Genomic DNA, 15802 nt, shown 5'->3' with positions numbered 1-15802 from the left:
TTGAGCACAGTGACAAACTTCCTCCAGCAAGGCCACACCCACTCCAACAAGGCCACACCCACTCCAATAAGGCCACACCTCCTAATACTGCCACTTCCCACCAGCCAAATGTTTTCAAATCACCACCCTGGCCCTTAGCTTTTCTTTTTTAAACCTTTCACAAGATCTTTAAAAGTTCTGGATTGTAGATCATTCCAGATATAGTCAAGTTAACAACTGAAAATAGCCGTCACACCCTTTTAGCTAGAGCACATGCATATTAAGTATTGGTAATTAAATCCTACCTCAAAGTTCTGTATTTAGAAATATATTTAGTTTTCTGAGACTGGGTCTCACCATATAGCTGTGGCTGGGTCTCACTGTGTTGAGCAGGCTGGTCTTGAACTCACTCAACACTCAGCTACCTACCTTTGCCTCCCAAGTACAAGGACTAAAGGCTTGTGCCACCCACCACACCTAAGTTCTGGATTTAAAAATTAAAACTAAGAAAAACACAATTTTCTTACTATTATAAGTTTTTGTAATTTAGTTTAACTTTATAATTGCCTAAATAAAAGTACTTCAAAAAAGTAAAAATAGTTATAAACAGAGTTTAGCAGATAAAAGAATTAAAACTTTTTTTTAAATTTCTTATTGGAGAATATGGTTTTAATTAAGGAATTAATGAAACCTCAAAAAAGCAAGTTTAGCCTGTGGACTCCTGAATCATCTTTTGTTTTTCAGGTTGGACACAGTGGGAAAGTCATTGGAATTGATCACATTAAAGAACTAGTGGATGACTCAATAACTAATGTCAAAAAGGATGACCCCATGCTCCTGTCCTCTGGGCGAGTACGGCTGGTTGGTGAGTAGCAGAAGGCTTACTGTTTCCTTTAGAGAGTTTTCAGTTGCACAAGAGCCAAGCATAGAGTCAAGAACTGCACTCTTGGCCGGCACTGAGACACCGAGGAGAAACAGCAGCCAGCCCTTGTCCATTTCAATGGACACAGCGTGCATTGTTTATGATCTTAGCTCATTTTCCAGCTCATCAATGAGGTTGAATTTGTTTGCATTTTGCCCATTGGATTTTCCTTTTGTCAATCGCTTGCCTGTTCAGCTATCCAGTTGCTTGTATTTATCTTTGATATAGGTGTTGTAATGATTACTCTTCTGTTGCTTTGCATAATTTCTCCACCCTTGGTATGCATTTTTATTTTACTGCTATCTTCCTTTTGTTTTCTTGCCTTCCTCATGCTACCTGGGTGCTGTACCACCGAGCTATGTCCCCACCCCGCCCTTGTACCTGTAATTGGTTAGGCTTATTCTTCCCCAGTCTTAAAGATATATGAAGTCACAAAAGTCTCCTACCTGACTGCATTTCCAGCCTCCTGTGTTAGAATCTTCACAAGCAGTCTGACTCTCGCAGGTTTTCAAAGTGTGCCTCTCTTTCAGTGGGCGATGGAAGAATGGGGTTTGCTGAAGAAGCCCCTTACGATGCCATTCACGTCGGAGCTGCAGCCCCAGTTGTGCCCCAGGCAGTGAGTGGGGGTTTGTTATTTCATTTGTGTGTTTTAGTCCTATAAAACTTACTGTTTTTATGTAGCAAGGCAGCAATGAGTTCCAGATGAAGTTCAGAATATACATAGACATGTATTAGAGTAAAGGAAAGTGTCTGTGGGAAGAATTTTGCAGAGAAGTCAAAGAGGATATGATGAGAGCTGAACTGAGTCATTGGAGCCTCCAGCTCAGTCCTCAGGCTGTATCCATACAGCCTGAGCTCAGCACAAACACACTCCCTTGGCTTGGGAACAGGAGGCAGCGTAGGATAGAAAGAGCTTGGCTCATGTAGATTTGAAGCAAATGTGATGCCAAGAAGGTAGAGATGAGAGGGCTGGCTCTGGGAGCAAGCCTGGGGCTACAGGAAGACGTCTCCTACTTCTCATTGTAACAGTTAGAACTCAGGCTTCAAGTATGACTTTAAAGACAGCTGGGTGGTGCAGGTGCACACCTTTAATCCCAGCAGACACAGGCTGATCTCTGAGTTCAAGGCCAGCCTGGTCCAGAGAGTGAGATCCAGGTCAGCCAGGACTACACAGATAAACCCTGTCTTGAAAAACCAAACCAAACAAAAAAAAAAAATTAAAAATGGGCAAAAAAAAGATCTGGTGACCAAATTTCCAAATTTTAACCAAAAGCAGCCTTGGGGATAATACTATCCAAAGTGTCAGGTGTCTTACTTTCTGGTTTTGACTAACATAAGGTGGTATGGTATTGTTCAAAGGGCAGCATATAATGTAATCATTTTCAGACCGGAAGGGTAGTCTGGGCCTGTGTTTATAGGAGTGTTCTCATAAAAGCACTGAAGCGTTCAGTCCAGCTTCCTGCTCTCCTGGTCAGGAGCCCTAAACGCAGCCCTGCTATTAGGATTCCCTTACCATTGTCTCAGAGATGGCCTAGATCCGCTGCAGTCAGATCGCACTTACTGTTGGTCCTCTGTACTTGTCCCTTCTCTGTGCCTCCTTCTGTAAATATCTGGGACACGCTACACTGGCATTGGAGTTCACTGTTGTAGTTTGTTCTGCCCAAACATACTGAGTGCTTTAGCTGCACCAGGTGGCCGTCAGGTGTTATGACGACACAGATGAATGTGACATAGTTTCTGTCATCAGATAACTTGTAGCTTAGTAGAGGGGGAGAAATAAAGGGGTAAGTAGGGAGTTGGTTACTAGAACTGTACTGCTTGTTCTATGTCAACCAATGGGGAATGAATAATATGTTTTGGAGGGGAGGAGGTCCAGAAAGTTGAAAGGGCAGCATTTAAGTTTGCTGTGCTGGATACTATACTAAATCTGTACAGTGGAGGAATCACAGGCCCTCTGTTAGAAAAACCAGTAACCTAGAGACGGCTTAAGCGTAGGCAGGTGTGTAGTGTATTATATGTGAGAACTGTGTTGTAAGAGACCTGAACCACTGTGGATTTTGTTATGCCTGATGGTCCTCAAATGAACCCTGGAGAACACTAAAGCGTGACTAAATGAAGTGCGTTTCTGCTCTGCCCACAGACATTGAGCACTACTCACAGCACTGTCTGATGGAATGACTGTCTCACATCTGTAACTGGCTGTGCGGGGGTTTCTTTTTTCTCCTAGTTAATAGACCAGTTAAAGCCTGGTGGAAGATTGATATTGCCAGTCGGTCCTGCAGGAGGAAACCAAATGTTGGAGCAGTATGACAAGCTACAAGATGGCAGTGTCAAAATGAAGCCTCTGATGGGGGTGATATACGTGCCTTTAACAGATAAAGAAAAGCAGTGGTCCAGGTGGAAGTGATTTTCTCTTCTGCTCTTTCTTCCTCCACACATTCAAGGTGAAAGGGTGTGGACTTTAAGACCTTAGCCTACAAGAGCTGTTTTTGGGGGCTCCCTTCATGCTACTCCATTAAAGCATCAGAAACTCATGACATTAAAGTGTGACAAGTGTTGCATGGTCTGCCCTTCTTTCAATCTGACTCATTTTAGGATAGGGAGGGTGAGCCCTGGTTGGCCTGGTTGCTCTGTGCTTTGCAGGGTGACCTTGTTTCTCAGACTTTGCTGCATATTCATGTCATGTTTATAGCTGCCGTATGGTTATGGACATACATGCTTTGATATGGAAAAGAGGCCATCATTCCTTGCTTTATTCATTCCCTCTGATACTACTGTGACAAGGAGATAGAAAACTATTTGGAAAGGGAAAAGGTATTTGTCCCAGTTTTCAAAATAATGTCAGAGTCCAGAGAGGAAGTCTGCCTTTGGGTTGATTGCTTTGGGTCAGTCCCTAGGTGTGCATCAGTGGTTTCAGAGGCACTGTAAGAAGTGCATGTGTAGGCATGCTATAGATTAGGACAGCCAATTTTGAGCACTTTTGGATAAATTTGGAGAGGAGAGGGATTCCAGAAGCTGCCCAGTGATAGATACCAGGTCTCACAGCTTGCCTAGAGGGCATGCAGCCCAATGCTGCCCTCACAGCCCCGTCCCCATACCATTGCATCCTCCCCTTGAAAGCTATTGCCTACCTTTGCTCAGTGCCACTGTGTCAGCTGAATGTGTCCTCTGAGGCTGACATGTCTTTTTTCCCCTTTTCTCATGGGCTGACAACATGGTGGAGTGCTGTGCTGTGTTGGTTGAAGCTGGTCCCCAAATAAGGATGGTCTCTCAGTGTCTGCCTTAGTATCCTTCCTAGTTGACAAAAATCTTACTTCAAGAGGTTTTTGGTTTGGTTTGGTTTTTTTAATAAGTGGCAATTTTAGGTACAATGAAACTTTTAATATTACTTTTGTAAAGAAGATAGTCACCACTGAATGACTTTTTAAAATTTCTGTGTGTGTGTGTGTGTGTGTATGTGTGTGTGTGTGTGTGTGTGTGTGTGTGTGTGTGTGTGTGTGTGTGTGTGTATGCCATTTCATGGGTGTGGAGCTCAGAAAACAACTTGGAGAAGTCAGCTCTCTCCTACTATGTGGGACCCAGGGATTGAGCTCAGATTCTGAGTATAGACAGTAAGTACCCTTACCCACTGAGCTATCTTCCCAGCCTTTGAGAGTTTAACTGCAAAAGTAATAACCTAATTGCTCAATTACTCTTGGATTTGTGGCCGTCTGTAAATATATTAGACCAATCAGGTGCTGCACCCTTACAAAATAAAACAAAAAAACAAAAACCAAACCAAACCCCTCCATTTCCCCATAGCTAGTTTACAGAATTCCGCCTTCCCCATGTGGGACTTTGGCTTGAAGTTGTGTGTTGCTTTGTGCACACTGTCACAGTCTCTGAGTTCATAGGTGCACCTCAGCTGCCCCGCTGTGTCTGGAACACAGTATGCCTATAGTCGTCCACTGCCTCTAACTCAGTCTTTCCAGCCGACTTCTACAGTGGTCCCGAGCCGTGGGTGGGATTGTGATGACCCATTTAGGCCTGAGCACCCCACAGTCACTCATTCTCTGCATGCTGAGTAGTTGCCGGTCTGTGTTTATTACCAACTACTGCAAAAAGGAGCTTCTTTGATGAGGTACAATGAGAAGTCGTTAGACATCTATTTAATACCATTATATTAGCAGACTAATAGCAATAGACTCTCCCCAAGGGCCTGTGACCTGTCTAATCACAGGTTCTGATCCTGACACAAGTGCCAGATGTGGGTCTCATCTTATGGAGTGGGTCTTACATTCGATCAAAAAGTGCTTGCCTACTCCCATGGCATTTGTGCCACGTGTGTACCAGTGGGCGCATCAGACAGTCATTATTGTAGTTTGCAGAATTCACAGCTGATTTCTCCTTTCAGTATAACATTTTCCAGTACTATACAGCCAGGCCGTAGGGATGGATCTTCCAGGTCAGCACCAGCTTGAGTTCCCCATATGTTATGGCTCAAGGATGTGGTGTTTCAGCAATAGGGTCTTGCTGATACTCTGGAAAGTAGCCAAGAGCAATGGCACTAGCCCCTAGCAAGTACAACTGTCCCCCACTTCTTCATAAAGAGAATCTATTCTACTATATATGCTTTAGAGCCCCCAACAAAACAAAACAAACTAAATTCCCGCATCTTCCAGGTTCAGACTGTTAGGGAACAGTGGATTTGAGTTATTTCCTGGTAGTACATCTCATTTGTTCTTGAATGACCCTGTGTATGATTCAGTATTACTAACACAGAGCTATTAAAACAATACAAAACCTACATGTTTGTAACCTACTGGCTAACAAATAGCCATTTTTAAAGAGCCTTCTTAAGTCTTGGGCTACTTTTTATTGTGAATGACCCATGTGTTTACGTCAGATGAAGATAAGCAGGATTTTGAACATTGGGGAAAATTTAGTAACTAGAAAGTTGAATGGATTTGAGAGAATTAGGCTATGTGGAAGTTGAGCATGTTTTCACAGCAAATATTAGCTTTTCTTTGTACCCAAAAATTTTAAATTCTAATCTACAAGCTTGGTTTTTCTTTCTTGAGAACGTGTGAACAAGTCCAGATGTGCCCCAGTAGATTTCTTGCCTAGCATGCTCAGGTTCCTGAGTTTGAACCTCAGTATTCCACACAGAAACAACAACAAACCAAGAAACAAAACAGAACCCAAGACAACAACAACAAAGCATACTGGAGCGGATGTTTGGAAATGTTACTCGTGCTTTAATGGGCTGAATGAATGGAGCAAGTAAAGTGTCTGTAGACTGACAGGCTGACTTGTGCATGGATTACCGCTGAGACTGCTGTACACTAATATACTACTGACTGTCGCGTATAATTAAAACACATGAATGCTGTTGTTAGAAGACTACAGTAGGATGGGATAGAACTGATAATCATATAAAAGATAACCCAAAGGCTGGAAAGTGGCTTGTCTTATAAAGTGCTTGCTGTGCAAAAGAAAAAGGGGGAGGGAGTGCAAGTTCAGATCCCTGGCACCCCATAAAAGCTGGCTGCCATGGAGTGTCTGTAACTCCAGCACTCAGTGGGTAGGGGAAGGGAGAGGCAGGTGGATTCTGTGGGCTCATTGGCCAGCCAGTCTTGAAGATTCAGAAATAGACTGTGAATAAAAATATAAAGTAGGAACTAACCAAGGAAGACACCAGACACTAACATCTGACTTCTATGTACATGTATGTGTACACACACACACACACACACACACACACACACCAGTAATGTAACATAAAAAGGGGTTTACTAGAGAAATAATTGTTTTGGTGTCATTTATAAAACTCACAGGGCACATTATTTGTTAAGCCTTGAACACAGCATCGCCCTGGGACATGAAAGCTCTGACTTCATGCCTCTATCATAGCCACAGCTTTTGTATAGAGTGCCTGGGGCAGTTCCTGTGTCTCTGTTTGCTGCTCACACTTTCTCTATACATAGCATGTAAGATTTTCCCGAATCAGTTGAGATTTAATCATGACATCACACTTATCCCTAAGGAGTGGATTGTTGAGTGATGTTTTTAATCACACAGGTTACCTTCTGTGAGGCTTTCTGGTGCTTTTATTTCCGTGTTTACTGGCTTCATTGAGGTAGAGTTTACATGCCATATAGTTGACTTTAGACTGCGTTCTTATTCCTCCCTCCTCTTGCTGGCGGCTGCTGGCCAGTGCTGCTTTTCTTTGGAGCCGATAAAGCTGCCTTATGAAATCAGCTGACAAGTTTAATCTCGTACCTACAGACTGTGTTTTCTCCAGAGAGTGCAAATAGCCTCTAAAGCAAAAGACTACTCTTTTTATCCAGTTTTGAGACTATAACTATTTAAAAAATTGAACTCTAAATGTTTAGACTATCATATTATAATAAAGTCGATCAAGAAGATGTTCCTAGACAGAAGTCATAAGTTTTCTGAATTTTTTCTCCTCAAAGGAAGAAGTTTTACCTTTAGAATTAAGTAATCAACTTGGGTTTGTGGTTTCCTTCTGTGTTTGGGAGCAGCATGAAAGATGCTTGGAGTGACTGGCGTCCAGTTTTGCTTTGGCTTGGGGTTCAGCAGGCTTTTATTTCTCTTACAGTGTTGCTTGGAATCTGCATATTTTACTGACTTGAGTGTTGTGTCTAAATTGTTAGAGCGCCATTTCACAGCACGTAACTCCTAATTACATTTTCTTCCTTTCTCCCCAGGGACGAGCTGTGAGAGCAACCTGAGCTTGGCCGTCTGTAACACTGCAGTGGATTGCTCATCTCGGTCCTCAAAGCATTGAGAGCCAACAGCATCACCGCTTGTTTTGGACTTTGTTACACTCTTATTTTCAGCATGAAAATGTGTGGTTTTTGTAGGGTTTCCTAATTCAAAACGGTGCAGAGCCAGACTGATAGAGGAGGGCTGGAGAGTGTTAACTTTGTGTTGTTTAACATGCCCACATTTCACTTTACAAATATTAAAAGAAAGGGTTCTCTAACCGGAAAGCTTCGTTTGTGACTTAGTTTGGAAGAGTGGCTTTGCTTTTCTTGGACACTTACTTCTGTTCCAATATTAATTTATGAGATTTCTTTTGTGTGTCAGATAACACCACATTCACAAGTTTAGCTTTCTTGGTAGCAATGTCTGTTAAATGCTACTAAGAAAATAGAGATGAGCTTTCTTCTTAAAGCCTTTGATGTGGCGTCATAGAATAGCATGTTATAGATACCATCAGCTGCTGACACCTTAAAACTAGGTTTGTAAATACTGAAACTTAAGACGATGGCAGGTAGTGTCCCAAAAACACTCAGCTGTTCAGATCGGACATCTCTGATGTAATTTTCCTCTCTCTAAGGATGATAGGAGGCTTGTAGCTCAATATCGTTTTCCCATTTCTAGTTTGCTGCTGGTAATGTATCTGCATCTAACACTCTGTGTAAGCTGTTGTGTCTTTGCACAGTTTATGCAGTGCTGCTTTGCCAAATAAAATAAAAAGCAAAAGAAGCATTGGTGGCCTTTGAATCTGGAAGAACACAGGTCTAGGTCCAGATGCTGCCCACGGCCATGGGGAAACGTTGTATTCTGCTGCTGTGTCTTGTGATAGCCTAGGAGGTAAATCTGCGTAGCATTTGTCCACTCTCTGTGGCTGCATTTCTTCAGGAATGGAGACTGTGTGTTCATTGTTTCTCTCTGCCTTCCTAGCCCAGGGCTTGCTATTTAATAGCTCTGTAGTAATGCTCAGTGAGTGAGGGGTGAGTGTGTATCGGGGAAGAATGGGTGAGCATAAACATACCGAAGTCCACGTCTCATCTGTACATAGATTCATTACCTTAATAACTGTGAATGTCTGGGAAGGCCATGGCCCTTGGAGGATCTTATTTAAATATGCTTTTATATTTTCTAAGAAGACTTTAGTTTTTATGAGGATTCTAGAATTTGAGAGAAGATTATAAGCCCCCAGTAAATGGGGCTAAGCTAAGCGAAGCCTTCCCTCTGTGACAGGGCCCATGGTTCTGACAAGAAAGTTCTTAGTGTCCGAGAAGCCCTTCCCCACTCTTCATGTCATACACACTTCACTGGACAAGTGTCTCTTCGTGGCTTAGGTCTCAGTCCCAGGAAACTAGCATTACCGTGGTCCTGCAGACTTGAAAATCTTACCCAGCTTTGGTTTGCTGCTGGTTGTTGCTTTGGAATCCTGTCAGTGACCCCTGGAGTCCAGGATGCATGGTCATTTGAAGTATGTGTAAAGTCAAATGTTCACTCAGGCTTTAACGCAAATAAATTCTTAAACTTACCCACCAGTCTGGATCCTTGGTAGTCATTGCACATCACCACACGCAAAACAGAAAAAGGCGCTTTCACTTCAGTTTGCAGTCCAGTGAGACAGTTTATAAACAGGCACCATAAACATCTGATTTGTACAGAACTCTGTGCCCCAAGTATTGTTCTTAGTTTATTCTTTCAGAGGCGAAACTTTAGGATATTGAATAAACAGCAGCACTAAGTGGGTGGAGATAGAAATAATGGTTTTAATGAGGTCTGAGCCCTTTAAAAGAGTTGAATTTATGTATGTGTATAAGACAGGTAAGAAATGCCTGATTTTCAGTGTACTTAATTTCCAAAGTGTCTTATTTTCCTTATAGAAAGTACGTCTGGATATAAATAATAAAAAGGGCAATGAAGATACGTTGAGACATTCAATATGATCCTGTGAATACATTTTTCCCTATAGATTTGATCTTCCTAAAGCTAAATCTAGCTCTCATATTTGGGTAACAATATGCTTATGCTGGGGTTGAGTTTCTATTAAGGGCTGCCGCTCTTTCCCAATCAGGAACAGTACATATCAGCACCCTGGGAAAATAACTTACAACTACTGGCCACACAGATACTTAAGACTCCATTCCCCTTGCAGCTGTCATGTTTAATTGTTTATTTGAGGGAGGTGTGGGGGGACAGCAAGATGGCTCAGTGGGTAAAGAGGACTGCTGCCAAACCTGAAGACCGGAGTTTCCACCTCCCAGGACTCACAGGGCAGAAGGACAACTGACACCTGCAGATTGTTCTCTGACCTTCAGGCGTCAGTGGCACTTGCCTGAAATCCCAGCACTTGGAAGCAGGAAGGGTCAGAAGTGATCCTTGGCTACACAGCAAGTTCAAGGCCAGCCTGCACTCCATGAGACCCTGCCTTAAAGGAAGAAAAGAAAGTTCCTACAGTGCATCTCTTTACTAAAACATCTTATACATTGAGTGGATTCTAAAATAGAGTAATTTTTTTTTAAGTAATAACTCTGTAAACTCTTCAAGCAATCCTTAGTGTGTGATTACCACCCAGGGGGTAATTCCTCAGAGTTTCTAAGGCCTTTCTCTCTCTCTAGAAGTGGTAGGTTTTTCTAGTTTTGGTAGTTTAGTGTGGCACTAAAGGAATTCATGGCAGTGTGGTCACCCAGCATTGATAAACAAATACAAGCATGGGTCATCTTACGATTGTTGTAGAACTCAACAGGCTGACAGCTTGTTTTAGGTAAGCACTTAAACTCTTGCAGCATTCAAATCATTTCTTAATGCTTACTGTGTTCCTAAAGACCTAATAGCTTAATGTGTTCTGTAGTGGAGCCGGGCCCTGACTGGGCCTCTACCATTTTTCAGAAAGATGGTAGTCTCTTGCCCTTTGCCTTCTTAAAGGTTGCCAGTAAAAGGACTCACTTGAAAAGGGCACTGGCCCAAGGAAGCCTATGACTGTGCACTGTAATATAATAAAATGCAAATGAAGTCTAATAATTTGTTCATCTTGAATTCTTTGGTCTTGTTACTACAGTTGCTGGTTGGCTCTCCCTTCCCCACCAACCCTGAAGTTCAGCTTTTTAACTGTGTTTTGTGCTCACATCAAGATTTTGTGCAATTCCTTTGTTTGTGGGGAAGAAATCAGGATAATTGATGTTACCCTGTCAGTACTTACAGGGTTGGCGAACACTGGGAGCCTCTGGTATCTGCTTTACTTTCCAGTCTCCCTCTTTTCTGTCATTCTGCGTTTGAGGTCCTCCCTTGAGGGCTGAGAATCTGAAGAATTTATTCAGACGGTACTAACCGGAGGAACATGACACACATGAAAACTGTCAAACGGTTAGGTGGTGGCAGAAGAAAGGACATTTGAATTTCAAACAGGCTTGAGGCTCCATACACATTTGGCCGTGTCTTCCAAATTTTATTTTTCTTTTTTCTCCCCTACTGCTATTGATTTAAGCATTCTCATTATTTCACAAGGATTTTTACCTAGAAATTATGTAGAGATCGAGAGAGCTCAGGTGGTCAGTGCTGCATGAATCCACAGCTTTGAGCTATGGCGCACTACATTATGATCTTGGCTCCAGTGAACATCTAGGAGCTGGGCAACAGAATTGAAGAAAGCAGGCCAGGAAGTTAAAAGATGGGTGTTATGCGGCATCTGAATATTTCTGCCCCATATACCCCAGACAAAAAGGCTGGAGGCATCATGGCCTCAGATTGGCTCATTCACTGTTCTGATCTATCCTCTGCACAGGCCTCTGTGATGATACATTTGAGTGATGGCAGTCCAGTTTTGTCAGTAGAACTGTTGAAGAACACCACCACAGTGTAAAAGAGCACTTGAAGCAGCTTTTATACCCAACGGTTTTTCCTAAGCCATTTTGTAAATTGTTTTTATATTAAAATTAGGTTGTTCATACACTGGGTCTCACTGTGTAATCCTGGCAAACCTGGATCTGCCTGCCTCTGCCTCCCAAATTCTGGGATTAACTACATCACCTGGTAAAAATAGAATTAAACAATGCTGCACGGTGCTTGGGATCTCAATGTCCCTATGTCTCAATGTCCCTATTCAGCCCATTTATGAGACACCTGCTGTGGGTCTAACTTTTCTATCACCCTTGGTTTCCTGCTTAGCCAAGAACTCTTAACAGCATTTAGCCCCAGAAGTCACTGTGACCTTACCCTTTTCACCCAACTATGGTGAAGAGCTAGGAGAATAAACCATGACGTAAGAAGTTTGAAGCCAGTTAAGCCAGCTTCATGAAGCTATTTGTGCTTTTCCCTTGGTGGATAGCTAGAGCAGTTTTCTGTTAGAAATCCTCATTGAGGTTTAAACAGACAAAAAACCTTAAACTGTACAAGCTTGGGGTCCAAAAGCATAAGGGTAGTTGTGCTAGGAAGTGATCTAAATGGAAACAGAACCTAGACATTAAGAGATGAGGGGCGATAAGTTACAACCACCTGTAGTCTCAAGCTCAGGGTCAAGGCTTCTGTTAAGAGCGAGCATCCCTGGGATGACTGTGAAGGAATACATGAAAGGAAGGACTCAGTCTGTATGGTGTTAACACGAGCAATCCAGTCAACCCAACAGGCAGGCCGCCTTGGACAGCCATCTTGAGGGGCAAATTATGGACCTTTGTGTTTGGATTGAGGGAAAATACAGGAGAGAGCAAAATCAAGTGAAAGGTGTTTGTGTGACAAGAGAGCAAGGGGGACAAACAACTTCTCTGTCATTACAAGGAAAAGAAGGGAAAACTTCCTACCCAAGAGACAATATCTCAGAAGTAAGTGACATTAATCAAAATGGCTCATGGAAGAACCAAGTTGACAAGTGAGTTTTAAGCTTCTGGATAGGACTTAAGGAAATCTGTGATGCAGCATGTTTAAGAGGTAACACATGGGCATTGTTTCTAAACTGAGGGAGAATGTAAATCAGAGACTCGCTGATACAATGACTCTTCTAAGCCTCGCCCAGGCTCCAGATAAGGAGCACGAACTACCTAGGGCAGGATCTTCTCCAGCAGACTTCATATGGCTTGGGATGACTCCCTACAACCTTTGTTTCCCTTGGTGAAAACAGAGTTGGTAAGATTAAATCCAAATGTTACAGTTTGGGCAAATCTAGTAACCTAGAATTTATAAGACAGGATCTTTTTTAAAGGCATAAGAATAAAATAGTTTATTAAAGGACTGGAACATACAAGGCATCTTTTCTCAAGTACTTCAAAACAAAAGCAATACTAGATTGTAGTTAGCGTCTTTTTATATAAAAGATGTGCAGAAAGAAACATGCCTTATCAGTTTCTATTCACTGGGTATGGCTATAGGTGACCTCTATAAAAGTGAGCCGGACATCATCACAGAGTGTACGTGAGTTCACTCACACCGTTCATCTCTATTGCTCAGCTCTAAACAGTCAGAAAAGGCTAGAGTTAGAGTCTCGAGAGACAAAAGCAAACATTTGTTTTTCTAAAACTACCCTTTTATTAATACATTTCAATAGGTTATATTCCCTCACCAAAATCAAACCCCTTGTTAAAGGGGCCACCTACTTTACATTGAGTCTAAAGTAACGAGACTACGAGACTACGGTGTTTTTCAGTGTTTTGTAATGTTTGCCACTTAGGGTAAAGAACTAGGAACATTGTGATTATAAATGGGCACCACACTGTGCAGTCCCCTCAGAGTGACCTCTAGAGTGCATAACCTGGCACTGAGTGGGCGACAGGAAAGTCTACCTTTACTGTCTACAAACTTAAAGATGCTAAATGGATGCTAGTTTCCTGCAAAGGCGCATTTGTGCAAAAGTGCTTCCTGCTCTGTAAATACATCCTGACATTAGCTGATTGTACGTTGTAACATTTTAATAACATGAAGAATGGTGAGGGCAGGGGTATAGATCAGTGGTAGAGTGATTGCCTAGCACAAACAGGCTCCTGGGTCCCTCCTGCCCTGCAGAACACATGAAGGGAAGCCTCTGGCTTATCCCATTGAAAAGCCTGTGACACCGGGACTTGGTGACACTTTCACAAACACCCAGACATTGCCGTTTGGATTGATAATTTGCACACACTACTCCACACCGAGAAGCAGCACTGTGCAGATTGTCCTCACATATCCCATGGCCAGGATTCTATTTGCTTTTGCCTGCCAGGTCCTCTCCTTTGCTGCCAGCTTGCTCTCTTTTCATGACCACCTACAGTCGCCCCTAACCAAAAGGGATTCTTCCAAGATCAGCCAGATGTGGTAGCTACTACCATGGTCTGATGTCAGAAGCATAGGGTGGGTCAGGGTGGAGAAGCCATATTCCCCCACTGTAGGACATTGCTGAGGTATTCAGGATGTTTATAGCATCCAGACATGCCATTGGTAACGTCTCACTGAGTGTAAATTCACCTAAGGTCCCTTCTCAGAGGTATTTGGCAGAGGAAAGGAAAGTGGAGCTCATGAGAACTCAGTGGAGAAGAGGGCCAGAAGACAAGGGAAGTTGCTAGGGGCCAGCAGTTGGCACCTCACAAATGAAAGGCAGGACTTCCCTCTGTCACCTCGTGACGTGCTCTCTGTCTCAGCAAACAAGCTTCCATCTCACGAGTTCCTCTCTACCCTTTAAGACACTGTCCATCCCAGGAAAACGATTTCAGGATAAACCAAGGCTTGTGTTTGCACCGTCTTCTAGCACAGTTCAAAAACAGAGTGTCTTAATGATAGAACCCAAAGAACAGATCGTAAGTGGTGCCCATCCCTGCCCCCAGCCGCTCAAATAACTTTATTACAGATACATCCCATTGATGAGGTAGTCGGATTCCTCAGATGTAATGGGACGGGCTTTCTTAAGTTTCTGCTTCACCAGTCGGAGTCGGCATGTCACCATGAGAAGTAACAAAGCAGTGATGGCCAGACCCAGTGCCAGGGGCAGCACTGCACCTATGCGAGGTTTGAAAAAGAAAGTGTCGGTAAGTGGTTGGCAACAGTGGTGGCTACTGGCTACTATATGACACTTGGCATGCATTATTGTACCCCATCCGAAAAACTCCAGTCGATGCTAGTTTCACTGTTGCTTTCTGATTAAGGAACAGGGAAGTTAATTCCCCTGAGTACGTGTAGTCTTGAACCAAATTCTCTATCAGGTTCTTACAATTTTTTTTTCTTTACAACACTGGCATCAGGAGTACATTGCAGCGACATCAACCTTATCTCCAACTATACTAGAGACTGTTAACATGAGGAATGTTTTCAGTAGGGTCATACATGACAGGTATAGACACACGCAATCATCTTCTCATTAGCTATAGTCTAACGCCTGATTTCTGGTAGAGCTTAAGATATTCACTTACAGGGCATCAGAGATGGTGCTAAAGATAAGAGCACTTTCTGAGGACCCAGGTTCAATTCCCAGCACTCACACGGCAGCTCACAAGCATCTGTAACTCCAGTTCCAGGGAATTCGATGCCCTCTTTTGGCCTCCACAGGTACCAAGCACTTGTGTGGTACCGAGACATACATGCAGGCAAAACACCCACATACATAGTGAGATTAAAATTTTAAATTATCATTTTTTTAAATCAAGGGAACATACTATCCTCCAGTCGACCATTTATTGAAAACTAACCTCAAATATGCTGGTATACTTGGTCAGCTCTAAAAACATATGCATATAGGCACACTAAACAAACCAAGCAGATTGTGTGTGTGTGTGTGTGTGTGTGTGTGTGTGTGTGTATAATAAAAGGAGGCCATGAATTTCCCAGGGGTGGGGGAAGCATGGGAGAAATAGGGCGCTGATATCATTACATTTTAATTGAAACTAAAATTGTAAAAATCTGCTGGTGTAATGTTGGCTACTGGTTTTCCCATGGGGCTGGTCTTATGTAGTAGTAGCCTATAGTCTTACAGAGTCTGGAAGAGGCCTGGTAGATCGGTCTCCAGTCACAGTAGTTTCTATTCTTAGTTTGCTCTACACTGGTGTAGGGCCAGTTTGTGATATGGTGGGATGATTTTTAGTTGCGCCCTCTTGCAACTGGGGAAACTAGAGGAGCCAATATAGCCATGTACCGTTCTATTCTGAAACATTTCATTCTGTTTACTTATCTGTGTTCATTAATAGCTTTCCGTGTGCCAGA

General features: G+C 42.8%; 2 protein-coding genes across 34 annotated transcripts in view; one reads left to right on the top strand and one right to left on the bottom strand.

Moving 5' to 3' along the window:
• The window catches only part of Pcmt1 (protein-L-isoaspartate (D-aspartate) O-methyltransferase 1), a 48556-nt gene extending 39371 nt beyond the window's left edge, over positions 1–9185 (top strand). For 11 of the 28 annotated variants that reach the window (XM_087637092.1, XM_087636844.1, XM_087636715.1 and 8 more), the window contains 4 exons: positions 724–844; positions 1432–1517; positions 3129–3298; positions 7612–9185. In XM_087637092.1, coding sequence (XP_087493218.1) covers positions 724–844; positions 1432–1517; positions 3129–3298; positions 7612–7624 — 390 coding nt within the window. In that variant the 3' untranslated portion in view covers positions 7625–9185. Of the gene's footprint in view, positions 1–723; positions 845–1431; positions 1518–3128; positions 3346–7611 lie in introns of all 28 variants that reach the window. The other 17 variants (XM_087637370.1, XM_087636879.1, XM_087636775.1 and 14 more) reach the window with 2 other exon arrangements.
• Positions 9186–12832: 3647 nt separating this feature from the next.
• Lrp11 (LDL receptor related protein 11) overlaps positions 12833–15802 on the bottom strand; it is a 126879-nt gene continuing 123909 nt past the window's right edge. For all 6 annotated transcript variants that reach the window (XM_087651269.1, XM_087651274.1, XM_087651284.1 and 3 more), the window contains 1 exon segment: positions 12833–14605. In XM_087651269.1, coding sequence (XP_087507395.1) covers positions 14451–14605 — 155 coding nt within the window. In that variant the 3' untranslated portion in view covers positions 12833–14450.

This window comes from Rattus norvegicus, chromosome 1 (assembly GCF_021556685.1).
Source record: "Rattus norvegicus strain SHRSP/BbbUtx chromosome 1, alternate assembly SHRSP_T2T, whole genome shotgun sequence".
NCBI classification, from domain to species: Eukaryota; Metazoa; Chordata; class Mammalia; order Rodentia; family Muridae; genus Rattus; species Rattus norvegicus.
The sequence above is the reverse complement of the archived record's forward strand: the minus strand, read 5'-3'. Positions and strand labels throughout refer to the sequence as shown.